At 35.3% G+C, this 18,851-nt stretch overlaps 2 protein-coding genes across 5 annotated transcripts in view; one reads left to right on the forward strand and one right to left on the reverse strand.

Moving 5' to 3' along the window:
* Window positions 1-9,451, forward strand: part of LOC117119920 — a 20,227-nt gene extending 10,776 nt beyond the window's left edge. For all 4 annotated transcript variants that reach the window (XM_033264899.1, XM_033264900.1, XM_033264902.1 and 1 more), the window contains 2 exons: window positions 7,134-7,463; window positions 8,477-9,451. In XM_033264899.1, the coding sequence (XP_033120790.1) occupies window positions 7,134-7,463; window positions 8,477-9,088 (942 nt within the window). In that variant the 3' untranslated portion in view covers window positions 9,089-9,451. The remainder of the gene's footprint in view (window positions 1-7,133; window positions 7,464-8,476) is intronic.
* A 4,854-nt stretch (window positions 9,452-14,305) lies between these two features.
* LOC117119918 (protein Wnt-3-like) lies at window positions 14,306-17,852 on the reverse strand. Its single transcript, XM_033264897.1, has 2 exons — window positions 17,567-17,852; window positions 14,306-16,063 (listed from the first exon to the last, which is right to left on the reverse strand). Exons 1-2 carry the CDS (start codon window positions 17,810-17,812, stop codon window positions 15,584-15,586), a joined length of 726 nt encoding a protein of 241 aa, XP_033120788.1. The 5' UTR covers window positions 17,813-17,852; the 3' UTR covers window positions 14,306-15,583.
* Window positions 17,853-18,851: the final 999 nt, after the last annotated feature.

Raw genomic sequence — 18,851 nt, forward strand, 5'->3', positions numbered from 1 at the left:
GTCATGAGCCATGTTCTCTTGAGGATTATCTTTTCCGCCTAACCACCATTCGTTCTGTCTTTTTCATTCAAAAAGTGCCTCTTGAATTTAATAAGTACAAGAACCCCTCGATTTTCATCTATTTCCATAAGCGCCCCCTCAATTTCCACTCTGTTTTCATAAGCGCCCCGTTTAAATAAGTGCCCCTCAGAAAGTGCAAAAAAATATTTGAAGTGCCCGGGCGGTTATTCGCGCGAGTACGGTAGTTGAGTTGGACGACATGAAATGTCTGGACTAGTAAATACTTTCACGTACGAATATGAACAGCAGCCATTAGGCCGACTTCAAAAAAGGCCTAGTCTATATCGTTTGCGCGTGTGGGGAAGGTAATCTAGACAAACTAAGCAAAGGTACCGGTAGTTAAACTGGGATTTAAAGTTGCTAAAGTAATCAAGAAATCATTCACTTCTAATTGATGGAGACAACGTGCATATAAAATCCAAATCTTGTAAAACTGGAGTTAAAAATTGAGGGGTTAGGGCGTATAAATTAATTATTTTCCCATCTCAAATATTTCGCCGTCTCTGAGGGATTTGTCCCATCCTCATAGTTATATTAGGCCTACAGTATTTGTTTTTCGTTGAGAGGTAAGCAATTTTATTTATTTTGCAATAAATGAAATGAGGATGTGTAAAAAATATTCACTATCCCTGTATCTGTAAAATATTCCCCGCGTAAAATATTAGGCCCAGAAATCCGTCGCCGCATTTCAAAAATATGAGCCGATTTAGAGGGATATTTTGCAGAAAATTGAGGCCTTCATAGTAGTAGGTACTAGGAACACGAGTATTTACGATTCTGCACATCTATTTTTCTAGATGTTTTCCTGTGCAATTTGAATTTGAAACATTTTGAAGTTAGTATTAGAATTGATTAAGATCTGCAAACGGGTACAAACATACAATATGGCCACCCCCTCCCCTTTCTCCAAATACCATAATAAAACACAGTCCTCTCAGCCTTTGGCTGAGAATTCGTGTATCGTGGGAATCAACCATGCCTGAGAAATGTTTACTAGCAGTTGTCGTAACGATGGCTTTAATAAGAAAACGATCAACACACTCCTACATACATATAATATTATTAATAATGTTTATTTTATTGAAATTCTCCATTATTATACATTATTGAAATTCTTGCTAATTAAAAAAAGAAGGAAACGTGATCAAATCACTATGCACATAGGCCTATTAATGTTGTAGGGCCTTAGCAAAAATACTTTACTTTTCTTAATACTTTTGTGTTATTTTTTATGATTATTGCGCAATAATATTGGGACAAGTGAAATTGTCTTCAGGACAAGTGCATTTTTCAAAGGTACTTGTCCGGGGACAAGTGAAGATCTATAAAATTCCCTCATGCCTGACTCTCAGGGTATAGCTATGGGTCTCCTCTATCCATTGATACCAAAATAGGTACCAAAATACCTTGTATGACATCACTGTAAGCCCATTATCATGAAATATTAATAAAATACACCATACAAAATTTCTTAGGTCCCCCTTTGTACCTTTCCACCTTAAAGGCCTACCCAACCAACCCCCAGGTAAGATGGTATCATCGATTTTTTTTTGCGTTAAAATGACCGCAAAGAATGAACATACAACTGCCCATAACACCTACAGTAGGTGGCTTATTTGCGTGTTTTAGTGCACTAAAAAATGTCTCTAGAGATGAGGGTTAATACAAGAGTTACAAGATTTCAAATTTCTGATTGGTCCCAAGGGTTTAGTAGTATTAGTATTTAGATACGCTATTCATAGAAAACTATATCATAGCGTTTACAGAGTTGAATAATGATTTGAAGCAATAAGCTCAAGTTAATTTTGAAAAAATATATGTTTTCAGTAGTTTTTTAAAAGATTCAACATTATTTGTTGTTTTAATAGCTGTAGGGAGTTTATTCCATTCTATGGCCGCTGTTACACTAAAGGAACGATCACCTGATCTGCTATGAACTAAGGTCTTATACACATCTAGATGTGTATAAGAGACAGGCTATGAACTAAGGGGCATGAAAGGCGAATAGGGTCTGATTCAGAGCGAAGATTTGGTCGTAATGTATGATGAACTTTTAAACAACTACTGAAGTATATTGGTGCTTGATCATTGAAAAATTTAAACACAAATAAAAGAATTTTAAATAAAATGCGTTCTTTGATGGGTAGCCAGTGAAGCGAATTAATCAGCTGTCTGGCATCACTACGTCTGTCTTCACGATATATGAGACGTGCAGACCAATTCTGAAGACGTTGTAGTTTCCTAATGTGTGCCTGGGTAACCCCTGTAAGGAGACCATTACAATAATCTAGTCTAGAGAGTACATGACTTCTCACTGCATGGTTACATGCGTCTTTAGTAATGTACTTTCTAATCCGTGATACATTTTTCAATTGAAATCGTACAGATTTACAAATGTTTTCAATGTGATTTGACATTGACATATTACAATCAAGATAAACACCAAGATTTTTTATAGATGTGGACGGTGATATTTCAGTTGACCCAATATTAAGAACGATACTGCCCAACTTCTGTAGATTATTTGGTGAACCAATGGCTAAAAATTCCGTTTTATCTTCATTAAGTTTAAGTTTATTTTTTAACATCCAAGCTTTTATGTCTCCAATGCACGAAGACAGTGTTTGCAGTACCACATTCAGATCATCTGCTTTCCTATGATGAAACGATAAATAAAGCTGTGTATCATCAGCAAATGCATGATACGAGACACCATAGAATCTGGCAATATCTGCAACTGGCAAAGTGTAAATAGTGTAACCTATAGGCCCAAATACCGATCCCTGTGGTAACCCTACTGTATTACTAACTATCTCTGATTGTGTGCCATTTATTTCTACACAAGTTTTCCAAGTTTCAAGGTATGAACGAAACCACTTTAATGCTACATCTCGAACTCCTAACCTCGTGGACAATCGTTTCATCAAGATTTCCCTATCTATCGTATCAAATGCTGATGATAAATCTAATGATAACAATAGAACAATTTGACCCTTGTCTAATAAAAGCATGATATCATTCTTCACCTTAATTAAAGCACTTTCAGTGCTATGATATGATCGATAGGCGGATTGATGAACATCCCATAACTTATTTTCGGTCATATGATTTGTGAGTTGACTACAAACAACTTTTTCAATCAGTTTTCCTAGAAAACTAAGATTAGAAACAGGCCTGTAATTACTAAGACAATTTTTATCAAGATTGTATTTCTTTAACAACGGTCTAATAACTGCAGTTCTTGCTGCAGATGGAAACAAACCTGTAGCCAATGAAGCATTAACAATGTCTGTAACAAGAGGAAGCATTGTATTAATATTTTGTTTGAGAAACCAGGTAGGAACAGGGTCTAAACAACATGACTTACTAGGTGAAGCAAGTATAATTTTTAACAATTCATCTTTACTTATTAAGTCAAAACTGGACAGTGATTTAGAACATTGTAAATCTCTCTCACATGGATCATAAACGGCATTGAAATGGTCATTACATAAATCTCTCCGAATTTTATGTATTTTATCCAAAAAATAAGTGGAGAAATTGTTACACAGTGTTATCAATGAATTATATACAGGAAGAGATGGTTGTTTTCTATGTAACAAAGTATCTAACACCCTATAAATATCCTTTATCTCATGAGTATCAGACAGGTTCTTGAAGTATGCAATCTTTGTACGACATATTCAACTTGTAACTTCCCGTTGCTTCACCAAGAAATGTTGATAGTCAGTATCTAAGTAAGTTCTTCTCCATTTACGCTCAGCCTGACGTTTCTCACGACGAGCAAGGTGAACCTCAGCGTTGTACCAGGGCATCCTTCGACGTACTTGCCTTTTTTTCACAGATGGTGGAGCAAATCTGTCAAGAAGATCGCGCAGTGAGTTATTGTACCACTGGAATGCTGATTCAACATCCCCTTGGTGCACATAGGTCTCAATAAGTTCCTGCAACTCCTTCAAAAACCCTTCCTTATCTATTGACTTAAAATCACGTGACACTTGATAAATTTTCTCTGGTTTTGGAACTAGCATGTCAACTTCTACATGCACAACAAAATGATCGGACATGTGTTTATCGCAAACAACACATTTCTTAATCACAGACGTATCATCTCTTGTGAACACTAAATCCAGAGTATGTCCATGGATATGGGTAGGTTCAGAGACATGTTGCTTCAAGCTAGCAGCCGCTGTTGCTCTTAAGAATGTATTAACATTTGCCATGTCAGGGGTATCCACATGGAAGTTAAAATCTCCAGCAACGAGTAATGTTCCCTGTAGCACTGACAGGTCTGTTAAGAAGGTTTCAAATTCACTCATAAATTGTGAAATAGTAAATCCATTGCTTGAAGATGGTGGAGGACGGTAGACAGCAAAAAGCTGTAAGGAGGACAGTTTACTGGCAAGGTGAACATGTTCAAATGTTACAAAGCTACAAACCCCTTTCATATATAGCTTCAGTTCACGCTTTGCTATTACTGCAATTCCACCTCCACTTCCTGTCTTCTGAGGAGAACTAAAAAACACATATGCAGGTGGAGTGCATTCTCCAATAACAGTTCTATCATCATCTCTAAGCCAAGATTCAGTTATGATGAATACGTCAATATCATGCTCGATCAAATAATCACAGGTTAGCAATGATTTGTTTCTCAATGAACGGGAATTCCAAACACAGATTTTCATTGCTGAAAAGTTTGGTTTTGGAACAGAGAGAATATGACAAGTTTCATGCTTTAAACTTTTTATATCAGATGTTCTTACTGTTATACTATGTACAGGAATGTGTCTCCGCTTGCGTCTACCAGCTCTTTTTCCCCGATGACATTTTTTCGCTATTCCAAGTGAGTAAATGTTTGACCAAAAATTATCCGGCAGTCTAATTAGCCTCACTGGCTTCAAATTAAACAATTCATCTCTATTGTAGCATAACTCTGGTTTTAAATGTTGATCAGAATCCCTGTTTATTTTGTTTATTAAACATCGAGGACCTGGATTAGGTTGAACATCCCCACTAATTAAAAGTTCAGTTTGAATTGTTGCAACTAAATTTGAAAAATATTGGATTCTACCTCTCAAAAATCGATGATGTACCAGTTTCTTAACATGTGATTTATCACAACTAACATCAGTATCGTTTGTAATTGTAAAAGTAAAAATGTTCCAATTAAAGTACAGGAACTGAAGAATGATCATTGCAACATAAAATCCCTTCATTGTTTCAATACAACTAGACAATAGCCGGGCTACAAAAAACAAAATGGCAGCTTACTCCAGTACAGCTAGTATGGTGAAACTTTCAATGAGTGTTACACGGCCAAACTAGGAAAATAGATGATAAAAAGCTGTCTTCCAGGTTCCAGGGTAGTTTTATTTCAATATTATAGCAATTCTTTACCCAAATTTCAAGCAAGTGAAGAAGTTATAACCTAGAATCAAGAGCTCCAAATTCAATTGTGTGCCTATAAAAAATCTCATTCAGTCACTCAGTGATGAGAGAGTGCATACATGTGTGTTCACTCAACTGTATAGCCCAGCTTTAGTTTGTAGCCTGAAATCCAAAATGGCTGCTTATTCCATCATGGTAAATATGGTGAAAGTTTCAACGACTGTTACACGGCCAAGAATGGAAGATAGGTAATAAAAAAAAAAAACTGTCCTCCAGGTTCCAGGATAATTAAATTATAGTATGATACTGATTCTTATCCAAACTTCAAGATGTAATTGAAGAAATTAACTTAAGATTAAGAGCTTCAAATTAGGTGTCTGCCTGTTAGGCGATCACTATCATTGACAAGGGTTTAGTCAGAAAAACGAAATAGGCCGTCCAAAATAGAAGCCAGTGGTCGTGGCACTAAGCCGATGGGTGGGCCATGCCCATCTTTGGGACTCCCCACCGAATGTTGATACGAAAACAACATATATTCAATCAATAAATGTTGCTTTTATCAAACGATGATTTAGATTTAGTTTGTAACATTCGATAGATTTGAAGAATAAAGGAATTTGCTAAATAAAAGGTAGACCAGACCTGCTCCATAATCTTTGTCTCTCACAAAGGCCCATGTATTTCTCAAATTTGACTAGAAATCAAATTCTAAATTTGAAAAATTAAATTTAGAAAATTTGAAATTTGCTAGAAAATGGCAAAAATGCATGGTCTCACATAATGACCCCACATTTTTGGGATTGTTTGTCATGCACTCACCAAATGAACCATATTTTTCATTTTGCTGTTACCAATTTTAATGCCAAAACTCTCGCTTTCATGCATTGACCCCATATATTTTCTTACTGAATATCCTTTTTAAAGTGCCGGCGTGGTAGGAGGTTATAGTCCCCTGGAAATATAGTCCAGGTTTTACAATAAAGTTAAAGACACTCAACTCTATGCAACACTAATAGTTTCACGTTTTACTCTGTGTATGTCTATGAATGCCAAACTACTATAACTCCAGGGGTCTACAGTATACAGTATCTCCTTTCACACTGGCCTTATATCTATATCCATTTCTTATTTAAGATTCTCCTGAACCCAAGTCCACCTTCTGAATTCCCAAAAACGGTTGATGTGTTTTAGGCTTATGTAGGCTAAAGCCTATTTGTAAATGGAAAATGATGTTTTCTTTTAGAATATGCTTTCAACACATCAGATCAAGTAGATGAATAGCAATTTACAAATAACTGAACTGTTACAAGCATTGTGTATGTGCTTGTATTGCGACAATAATATGGGTATAGTTGCAAAACGTTTCTTATCAAGCACCTTTGAACTCCCATTTTCAATGTTAAAGTCAGGCTCCGGAGGAAAAAAAATTGTTAATATGTTGTTTTTCTAAGACAGGAAAAGGTTGTTCGACGAAAATCTGGGTAACGGTGAATGAGATACAGATTTTTGAATATTTAAAAACTGGGGGTCGTGAGCACAAAAATATTAGGTACTTGAACAGCCTCATTCTTTTTTAAAGAAATCTTTATTTATCGCTGTTGCAATACTTTTGATCAGTGTGTGTGTAAATTTGTATATTAGAATTAATACCTGATATGATGATTTTGTACTTTTTTAAATTGCAGTGTGTCACGTCACACTGGGAACAGACCAAACAATGCTCACAATGCCATACTCCCATCGCTCGTACATCGCTGAATCTGAGAAAGTGTTTCCACACTCTGGAGGTTTTATTCCCAGAAATTCATCCAGATCAGTCAACCAACGATGATGACTTTGCATCTTCTCCAGGAGCAGTTTCAGGCAAGATGACAGTGATCAGACTGAATGGGGAAGCGGCTGAAATTGATTGCAATCCACGCTTTACTATCTATAAGGTCAAGCAGCTTGTCTTTGAGTTCTTGAAGGTACCACCGGAGAAACAACGGCTTGTTTACAATGGGAAGGAATTGAAGGTAACAACAGAAATTATAGCCGGTTTTAGTCATTTTTGTGAAAGTGTATATTTGCTAATTTAATGAATGTTATCAAAATGAGTCAACTGATTATCAGACAGTTGCAAGTATAATAGATTTTCAATTGTTTTTCAGTACATGTACATTGCCTGGGGCGGGGGCACTCACTGAACTTACTGTAGGTGACGGGATGTGCGGACACATTTCCCCTTTGCAACTCCCTTTCACCAAAAGACTTGTTTTTGTTTTTTTTTGCTGTCACTTAATGACCTCCTTTTTAAATAATTACGTACCAATTTTAGATTATCTCTCACCCAATGCATTTTCATAATAGACCAGGCTATATTTGAGATAGTTGCCACTTGGAGAGGTAGAAATTCTAATGGTTTTTTTTTTAGACCTGATGGGGAATCAGAATATGTAAGGTAAATGGGCTGTAACCTAAGAACTTTCACATGAGGCTGCTTTTTTCAAAATGGCCGCTAAAATCAAATAAAAAATATATATATAATAATAATAATAATAATGATGTTTTATTTATATAGCGCATATTGCACATTGCCCCTACGCGCTTTACAAAGAAATAATATAGGCCAACTGAGAAAATGCAAATAACAATAAAATAATAACAGTAAAATAAAATAAAAAATAATCATAATAATAATAATAACAATGAGACTAAACTACTCCTATTCCTTAAACTAATTAATGGTTGGCCGTTGATTCTGAGGAGCTCATCCGCACTTTGTTCAGCTGTTGGTTTTTCTTGCTGCTGGGTAACCATAAACACCCTCCCCTCAGCAGCCACTAAGACATATATGGGCAAAATAAGCACATAAGAGGTAGGTTTGACCAAATTTTGAATATGTGTTCTGTAATTCCTTCTATCCAATGCTGTATGTTATTATTATTCATCATGGCATCCTCAATCTGCACCTAGTTCGTACCTTTTCATTTAGGGCATTTTTACATACAATTTATACACCTACTTTATTACATGTTTTTAATTTCAGGACATCCAGTCAAACAACTCAGAAGCTACCCTAGCAACCTATAACGTCAGGCCTGGTTCTACTATCCATCTTATGGTTCTCTTGTACGCTGTACCGACCAGCCTTAACAAAGTAGTCTTCGACCTGTACTGGGGATATCCAGCAAGAGGTAGAGATTATCTAGATGCTTCCGCGTTGATGTTTTCCGGATCAAGTTTCATTGAAGTCGCAGACTATCGTATACTTAACAAGATACATTCAATTCTTCATTCTGGAGATTTAATGGATGACTGTAACATGTTAGGCCATCACATAATAAACGTTGAATTCCATAGCATACCAGCTCATGTAACTAGCATCTTCTTCACACTTAGTGCGTGGAACTCGCCTAAAATATCACATTTTAAGACTCCAAGCCTGAAATTTTACGAGCAATCCAATCCCAGCAAGAAGTTGTGTGAAGATAAAATATCTAAAGCTGGACATAGACAAGCCATAGTTATGTGTTCGTTGTCTAGAAGAGGCGGGCAGTGGTTTGTGGATAGCAACGGTTCTCTTTCTGATGGGAATGCCAGAAACTACAGTAGTCTAATTGTGACCATACAAGGACTAATTGCAAAAATGGGTCAATAGCGTATGGGGTTCCTAGCTGCTGTTCAAGAGATTTCCCATATGTTGGATACTGGAGACTCATACATCCAACACACTATGTAAATTTTTGACATGTTAATGGTGTAGCTAAGTTTTTTTTTTGGGGTGGGGGTCCAGCTGGGTCCTGAAATTGAAACGCAATTTCATTATGTGGCCATTGTGAACAACTAACTCGAAAATTTGACTTTTTGAGTTAAGACCAGGGTCTGTGTACTTTGAAGGTGCTCTTGCTGCTTACACTAATTTAAGACCCCACAAGGCTTCATTTCTGATATTTCATTGAGGTGCGTCAAAAACACATGTATTTTCTATCAAACAGCATATGAAAACAAAGGTATGACATCAGGCGACTGATTTATATATATATATACTGTCTCTTATACACATCTAGATGTGTATAAGAGACAGGTGTTTCCACACTCTGGAGGTTTTATTCTGAAGCCCCTCTTTAGTTTGCAAAAGTAGCCTCAGAAAGAAGCCCATCTAGAAAAGAAGCACATGGCTTTCTTTTCAAGAAAGCAAAAAAATGAATTAAAAAAACTCTGCGTTTAAGTGATTTAATACCAATTAATACACTCCATGATACAGATTGATGTGACAGTGTAGTATTAATTCCCAAATTTTAATATAATTTATATAGGCAAGGTAAAAGTATATGTATTTTCTAAAGTAAGAAGAATTGGTCCGGCCAAAGCCGGTGCGGTTCTGATGGGCCTGGTCTCTTGATTTCTCAGATCTTGCGAGTTCTGGGAGACTTGGGACCCCTAAAGTGTCAATGTTTCTGTCAGGGTAACTTAAAATTGATAATTATTTCTTGTTGCTTAATACCACCTAGAGGTAACTGAGATGTGCTGGACACTAGGGTTTTCATAAAATAGTATTAGATCACTCCATTTGTATTATCATCTGAGGTCCATAATTCTAACAATTTGATATTAGGCCTACTGTAGCTCTCAAAATTAGGCAGTCATGTTTCAGCTCACTTATTATTTTTTTCTTTACTGTCAATTATGTAATACGTATTGTTTTGCCTCGACTCAGAATGATGATGTTGGACAGAGAATTATTTACCTACTTTTAATTGTTTATGGGAAGTGCCTTACATTATCCATTATCTACAATCTGACATTAGGCCTATTATGATTTGATGTGATTTGTTTCGAAATTCTCACAGGTAAACAAAGTTAAAAAACACAAAACAAATAGAGAATTTCAGGATAACCCTTAAAGCATTTCTGTTTATTTTCCAAAATGGTCCCATTGAAATAATAAGAAATAATGCTACAATACAAAAAAGGCCTTCATTTTACCTTATTTCATGTTACCTTATGTTATTCTGCCAAATGATTTTGTTTAACCCTAAAATCAGAAGTACTAGGATGGTCTCTGGTGGGGTATTAAAACTTGGATTGTAGATAACAGACTAATTATGATTAACGCTTTTTTTATGAAAAGTGTTCCCAATCAAGCAATCTAATTTCATGTTCCCTATGTTTTCTTCTAAATGATTTTGTTTTTGGCCCCGGAAGCTATAGTAGTATCAGAAATACTGGCATGGTGTAAGAAGGGTAATAGTTTCATCCTGTAGTAAGAATATGTCATTATTGTATCTATATTAGGTTATTGCGGCTGTTGGTTGATGATGTGCACTTAAAAAAATATATGACAGGAAACTCTCAATACAATGAAGGTTCTACACAACAAAAATGATGATTATTCATTATTTCATGAAAAAAAATAATAAACATAAATAAAAATGTTTTTTTGTTATCAGTGTATCAGTCCATTTACAAACAAGAATCTACAAAGTATCGGTATTAATTAACTACGAAAATGAAATTTAGAGGCACACTTTCCAGGCAAGAGAAGCAGAGGACAGCAAGATGTAGATGGGATAAAACGATGAAAGAGGCTTTTTGGTACGATGGAAAAGGCAACAAGGATTGCACAGAATAGACATTTGTATAATGTTGCTGTGAGAGAAGCTACGCTCTAATTAAAGTATGCTATAACGACTAGAGGGCAGAAGACAATGACATGTTTAAAGGCGAATATCTCCGTTACTATTCATTTTTTAAATTACTGTAATGAGAAATAATATTCAGTTAATCTTCTCGAAAAAAATGGCACCAACATTTTTTTGTTCAATATAAAATTCTGAGACGGAAAAGCGTCGTTGCCATAAATTAACATGAATTGCGAACCAAAATACATAAGCCACTGCACTATTATTACTAACGTTGTACTTTTTACGTTATTAGAACGCTTCGATGAATCCTTTCACGTACTACCAACCAAATAATAATTACGTTGCTGTGACGTATTGTTGTTTTCTTACATAACCTAACCACCATGTTCGCAAACGTTATTATGACTATGTTTGCTGGGTTCTTTTTTAAGATCTCCGGTCTACTTAACAAGTTTATGATAACTTCTTTACTTCCGGTCTCAATCTTCTACACCATATTATATAGCTGAAACAAGACAACACATTTTGGGCATTTGTTGATACTTACTGGATAACTTGTTTAATACAAGATTTGTGGATGTCACCCATATTTAAGATGCAGTGTTTTGTTTGAAGCATATAAAGAATAGCACCAAAGAAGCTTCCACCAATCATTTAAAAAAATAAATTCTATCAATATATAGGAGGTCTATTTTAACTTGCTCACCGCCTTCAAACCATAGGCTACCCGGGCTGTTTACAGTAAAAGTTGTTATTGTTCATGCCACAATGGTTGCGTTTTGGTCCTTACATTATTGAAAAAAATATTTATCGAATGATTTTTTGGTTTGTATTAAATAATTTTATATTTATTGTATTTTTTATCGCAGGCCAAATTACATTCTTCGCAGCAGCCAATGTGTCCTGCTGGCAGGTGTGGCGCCCGGATTTTCGCGACGAGGGTTCAGATTTCCCTGACGAAAAATAAATTTAACAATTTAGGGGTTTCAAAGGCTTATTTAATCGATTTTTGAGTACTAATATGTAGAAAATACATATATATTTTTTTCCTCCCCGACGAATTGTGCTTTTTCTCCCCGACGGGGGGTGGGGGCAGCTCTCCCCGACGAGTGGAGGGGATGGATCTGTGGTGCGCGCTGAACCGTGGAAATCTTCTAGGTCCCCGGCTCAATTCCCAAGTCTGCTCTCCTTGTGTTTCAGCTGGAGGGCTGAAATACAAGTTACAATAGTATTTCGGATGAGACAGGCCTTGGTCCCGAGTGCATTTATGGCCCATGTGCAGGTTAAAGAACGCAGTACACTCTTCGGAAAAGAGTAGGGGATTGTCTCCCGGTGTACTGCTCAATCACCACCAGAAAGACCCCACTGGAAATAAGTCTTCTTCTAGACATTCGTGGGCTATCCTTGGTGTTTACACCGAATAGATCCAATCCAACCAATCCAATAGTAATTAACCTGAGTTTCTTCAGTCAAAACGTCACCCATGCCGAATGTCTATAATTGATAATCAGCAAGAATTATATTCTTTTGTTTTCTTTGAGCTCATGTGTATTAGTGTAGTAGAACTTGCTTATGATTTTCCCAAATGTTATTTTCTACAAGCTCAATTTACGTATAGTATTTTTTTTTCTGCGAGAAGAGAAATTCTATTGATCTACTACCTTTTTCGAACCCAGAATGTAAACACAGTCATGACAAATTACATGTTACAAAAAGCATGTTAAGTAAAATTAATTAATTTTTTATAATTGATAATGTAATATTAAATTAAATTTTAAATTAAATGAAATGCACTGTTAAATGAAAATGAATTTTTTTATTTAAATGGTGCACTTTTCAGAAATTATTTTTATAATTAAAAAATTTAATAATACAGTAATCTAAATTATTTAAATGGAATTAAAATGGAATTAAACGATATACAATGATTAATGTAGTATTACAGTATAAATTATGTGATATAATGCAAAAGTGAAATACATTTTTTATAATTATTTTTATTTTATATTTTTTATTTATAGGAATATTTGTATAATTATAATTATTATTTTCTAATGTTATTGGTATGTTCCTGCTTAATTAATGAACATTTGTAAAATCTAGTTTGGACAGGCACATCTTTATATCTAGAATTGAGCATGTTTTGTTGTTTTTGTTGACAGCCTTGACAGCGAGAGGTCGCAGGTTCGAGTCCCGCCAGAGGCATTTTATTACACAATTTCTTTATTCATTCATTTACAGGACTACATTCGTTGAGAGCTATGCTACGCGATGTATTATTGTCCTTTGTTAAACACTGTATTTACCTTTCTTTGATGATTTATTATATATATATATATATATATACATATATGTATATGTATATATATGTATATATATATATAATATATATATATATATATATATATATATATCGAATAGATACAAGAAAAGAAAACTGATGTCTTTTTTGTGGATCACACAGCGCCCTCTACATCACTAAATATCGACAAAACTACTTCGTCAGTCAGTTCTTGTATTTTTATTCTCAAATTACTATGAGTAACACTTACAAAAATATATAGAAATTATTGTAACACTCCGGTTTGAAAACTAAAAGAGAAAAATAAGGAAAACCTGGCCTATTTGATATTTACACTTATAAAAAATCTTAACAAAACAGTTCAAATGAATTCCAACATGATGCAAGTGTACCAATTCTAAAGTTAATGTATAAAAGGGGAGAACTCTGAAATTTTTATCTAGAAGTCACTTTCGTTACTAAGTTTACAAAATCGATTGTTTGCATTACTGAAGTGGTCTGGATTATATTGAAGAACAGGCTAAAGTCTAGGGTTCGCATCTATATATTATTTCCTCCAGTCATCAATTAAACAACGTTCTACTACTTGCTGGAGGCGATGATCACCTTGGAAAAAAAAAACCTAAACAGGATGTGCACAGCAGATCCCTTAAATCTGTCCAATTGCGCTTGGCTGGTTTTCAATTTTTCTTCAATCTGGAGATGACTATTATACTCGACATAACCGATGTTTCATCTCCTAAAATCAACAGTTAAGTTGACCCATGGCCAGTGTGGTACCGGTAATACTTAATACCTTTTCGCTTGTCCATCCCATACCAATCATTCTAATAATGATCTATATTTTAATGATAATATATTCGTTTTTGCATTTAAATGCTACCCCTGCGTTCCACACTCGCGCAGTACAATGCATTGTAATTGTTAGTTAAAGCGGTTTTTTTTTTTTTTTTTTTTTTTTTTTTTTTTTTTTTGCGAGTTTAATCCCCTATCGGCATGCCTCAATGTACCGTATTTTTTATCTTTCATCACCGACAGAAAAATCATCTTAAATAACTTTTATTACTGTAAGTATTACGGTATCTGATCAATAAGACATTTTCTTTCTCTTTTTGGTTATACTACGTACAGGAGCTATATTGTACACGGAACCAAATACTTTTTAACGTGTCTTCCCCAGAATACCACAGTACCAAAAGTTTAACCAACTGATCTATGCTGCTCCTCTGAAATAGATGCTACGCGCTCTGAATACCAGCCAAGCAAAAGATTCAATCTAAATTTAAACACTAAAAAAATGTGATTAGTGATTAGTTTAAAACATGAGACGACTAAAATACAACGGCAAGAAGACCATTTCAAATGCTTAATTTGTAACGATACTGGCATTCAAATAAATCTTTCAAATATGACGTGTGACGTCATAATAATACAATATCAGACAATTCTTAATTTTCTCTACAAGATTTCCGTTTTATTTCTTTGAAATAATAGGAATTTCGAAACAATTGAATAAAATCAACTATAAAACTAGACTTACGTAAATCCATTTCAAATAATCTAATCTGCAATTTAGTACCAACTGCAATAAATATAAATAGTATTATACACAATATCATATATTTCTTCAAGATGAAAGAAGTTTAGTTATTTACATTATTTATATGTATATTTATATAAATACGAATAACTGAATAATGAGTCTGATTAAACTCAACCTAGCTTCCATATTCGTGCATTTGCTATTGTTTTTGTTTATTTCTGATAATAAATACAGTACGCACATAATGTAAGCTTACACAATATCATTCGCAAAGCACTTTTATATTTCATAGTTGCGTTTAAAATATTGCATACTTTCTAAAAATAAAACGCAAATATGTAAATACGTTGTATCAAGGCAATTAAACGTAATTTAATTTTATTTAATTGTCTTGGTTGTAATAATTTACCCTGACAATGTGAATTATATCACAGGAGTTGCTGCATAAGATCTATGCTATAATAGAGTAGGCCATATTGAAAGTGCAATTTCTTCCTTCAGAACCACTTGTTTGGTTTGTTGAAGTGGACGGTTGTCATGTTCTGCGACTCATACCTATGGCTCAGTTGAGCTTCCTAACAAGCGATTGTCGTGGGCGCGACACGGCTTCACTTATTATTTATAGGTTTTACGGTACTACTATTAATTTTGTATTACAAATCATTATTTACACGTGTGAACGTCATATTCCCGTTTGCACTGCTTGCAGACGACCTCACAACACCATATGAATTGGCAATCGCAACGTTCAATTCTCTCCACCCGCTGCGTCCTGTACCCGCGTTGACAACACATTAATTCACAACCGTCAATAGCGTGCGATGACGCGTTGCACACTCGTCCTGTTGTGCCAAACGATCCATTGTCTGGATCATAATCGCAGTAGGTTGGAGATGTTTCGTAGTAAACTAAGTCACTTTTTGTTGGTTTCTTGAACATTTTGTACTTTGGTTTGAGTGAATATTCGCTGCCGCGTGTTGTCACCTGTGGAATGACCACCATCTCCTTGGCGCTGTCGTAGCGAACTTTGAGATTGTCACCAAGTTTGCGAAACGAAGTTTGTTGCCACCAACATGTTTTAAATTCACATGTTCCCGATATCCCATGACATTTACAAGCGAGCTCTACGGAATTTATGACAGCCTGAAAAAAAAATGCACCATTGTTAAAATATAGGCCTACTTGAGCTAAATACCGTACTCGCGCGAATAGGCGCCCCGTTTGAATAAGCGCCCCGTTTGAATAAAGCGCCCCTCTCGAATAATATCATAACATTTTCTTTTTAGCAAGTCAATAATCCAATCAATCCTGGGACTGTGGTTGTTGACATGATTTGAGTTAAAGAGTGGAATCACACATTTCTTATGTCAATATCAAAATGAGGATATTTCTCTTGGACAGATGAGAGCTCCGATCCCTGGACAGACAGTAGGCATATATATTTTTAACTTTCCACTTCTTACATATTTTTCTAGGCCTTGCCCTACTCCTCTTTTTCTTTTTCCGACAATTTGCATCTTTAGCACATTCTCATCTGAGAATCTTATAACAAAAATTATAATTTGCTTTAATTGACGGTACGTTCAAAATTCGAAATAAATACTGTACATTTTTCATTAATTACTCAGTAAAATCTGACCATTTCAAGATTATATAAAGCAATGAAATGAAATTATTAATGAAAAAGTTACATGTGAACAAACACATGTGGGGCACAATGGCACCTACATAATTTATAAATAATGTCATTAAAAATGTGTTCAAGGGAGCAGAGGATATAATAAATACTACAATACGATTGTCACTGATAATTGTTATAATAATTTTCTGGTAGGACTGACGATAAATAATTAAAATAAAAAATTCTAATAACAATAATTAAATAAAAATAAATACTATTAATAATAATAATAACAATAATTAAATATAAATAAATAAATAGTAGTCATAATAATAATAATAATAAATAATAATAACAATAATAATATTAATAATAATAATAATAATAATTTAAATGAAAAACAAGCTAAAAAAAACCCTATTTATTAACACTAGAAATAACAGAGCAAAATGCCAAAATGACCAATATTGTGGCTTCCTCAATATTCACAGCATTATGTCATGAACCATTTTCTCTGGACGATTATCTTTTCCTCCGCGCTACCATTCGTAATGTACTTATTTCATTTAAAAAGTGCCTCTTGAATTTAATAAGTTCCCATAAGAACCCCTCGATTTTCATCTATTTCCATAAACGCCCCTCAATTTCCACTCAGTTTTCATAAGCGCCCCGTTTAAATAAGCGACCCGTTTGAATATAAGCGCCTCTCAAAATGTGCAAAAAATATTTAAGCGCCCGGGCGCTTATTCGCGCGAGTACGGTAATGGAATGTTTATTCTTACAGAAGTACAGGCGTGTATGAAATACTCACTTAACAGCAAGCTTTCAAACAATTTCGAAATTTGAATAAGTAACAGGTGTCAATGAAACTTATGACCAATCAGAACATGGCCTGGGACACGCGGACGACCTACAAATACACGTGTTTATGTACGTTTCTACCATTTTGTGGGACCTAAGCAACAAGATCGGAACATCGTTATGGGTGATAATACTTAAAACAGTAGGCTAGTTAGTGGTTATACCTGACGGCCTGCTTCATTATTGTGTCGATTCATCGCTGATCGTGCGTTTCTGTTGTCTTCTCCTGGGTTTAAAAAACTTCTGCTAAATTTTACTCCGCTCATGACATCTTCACTGCATCCACCCCACTTCCATGTTTCATTAGGAGTGATGTCATAATTGTGGTTTCGAGGTCCACGGTGACGTCCATCGCACCCACATGTCAGCAGATCACCACGTGAGCATGATCGCGTAACTGCGTGCACCATGCCTGCTGCAAGTATACTATGCACAAACGCAGACTCCCTTGATCCTAGAAATAAATAGAAAATACCATGTTACTTAATGATCTAGGCCTACGAGTATTTTAAAGAAAGATGCAACTACAGACCACGATGTTTACTCAAGTAATTAACACACTGACAAACACGCATTAGAACCCCTATTAAGTGAACACCTTCGGAACCAAAACGGTAAAACCTGGGGGTTCCTGTGAATTGGGGTACCCCTATTTGAACTCACTAACTAAAGCGGTGTAATTGTCCAATAAGGATTTTCAGGGGTCCCAAGTTGGAAGAAATCCCTTCCGGGATATCTGTTAAATGAGCTTTCTTAACATAGAGCCCATTTAATAATTTAAGCTTGCTGCGCACTTTGATACCTATCTGCACTGACTTCGGAGAAACAATTGATAATAAGGTAGTAAACATACGCAAATGTTATGAATTTTTGGGAGATGAGTTATTTTCCAGGAGATTCTTGTTTGCTTGTGGCAGTGCGGGAGGCCGTCCCGATTCCCGGGAGACTCCCGCGACTTCCGGAAGACTTGGGACCCCTGGATTTTTGGTACGTAGTCACACAGATTCTGTATCTTTTGCAATGCAAATACAATTCTCCTTCCAGTTCCAGACCACTTTGGGACCTGAAATTTTGGGGGTGGTTTGGGGTTTGGTCTCCTCTTAGAAGGTTAGCTTTGTGTTAAAAGATTGACAATTTGGTTCTTGGAAAAAGGGGTCTCGAACTTAATGGGAGGGTGCAATGTGCATAATAAGGAATTAACATGAGAGTAATTAAAATAGATGTATATTGTTTTAATTTTTTTTTTTATAATATTGAGCTTTTCAGTGGACGCACAAGTTACAGCAGCATAGAATATACGAATGGCTTTAGAATATCAGGGTGTAGGTTACGGTGTATTGGTATATAAAAATACACAGTAAAAAGAAAACAAAAACTCATCCCAATTTGAACTTCCAATCGAAGCCTCAATGGGCCAGTTGGTTAAGGCATCTGTATAGACAGCAGAAT

The sequence above is a fragment of the Anneissia japonica genome, unplaced genomic scaffold (assembly GCF_011630105.1).
Source record: "Anneissia japonica isolate Jap-2015-1 unplaced genomic scaffold, ASM1163010v1 scaffold288112_len223158_cov157, whole genome shotgun sequence".
Taxonomy (NCBI): domain Eukaryota; kingdom Metazoa; phylum Echinodermata; class Crinoidea; order Comatulida; family Comatulidae; genus Anneissia; species Anneissia japonica.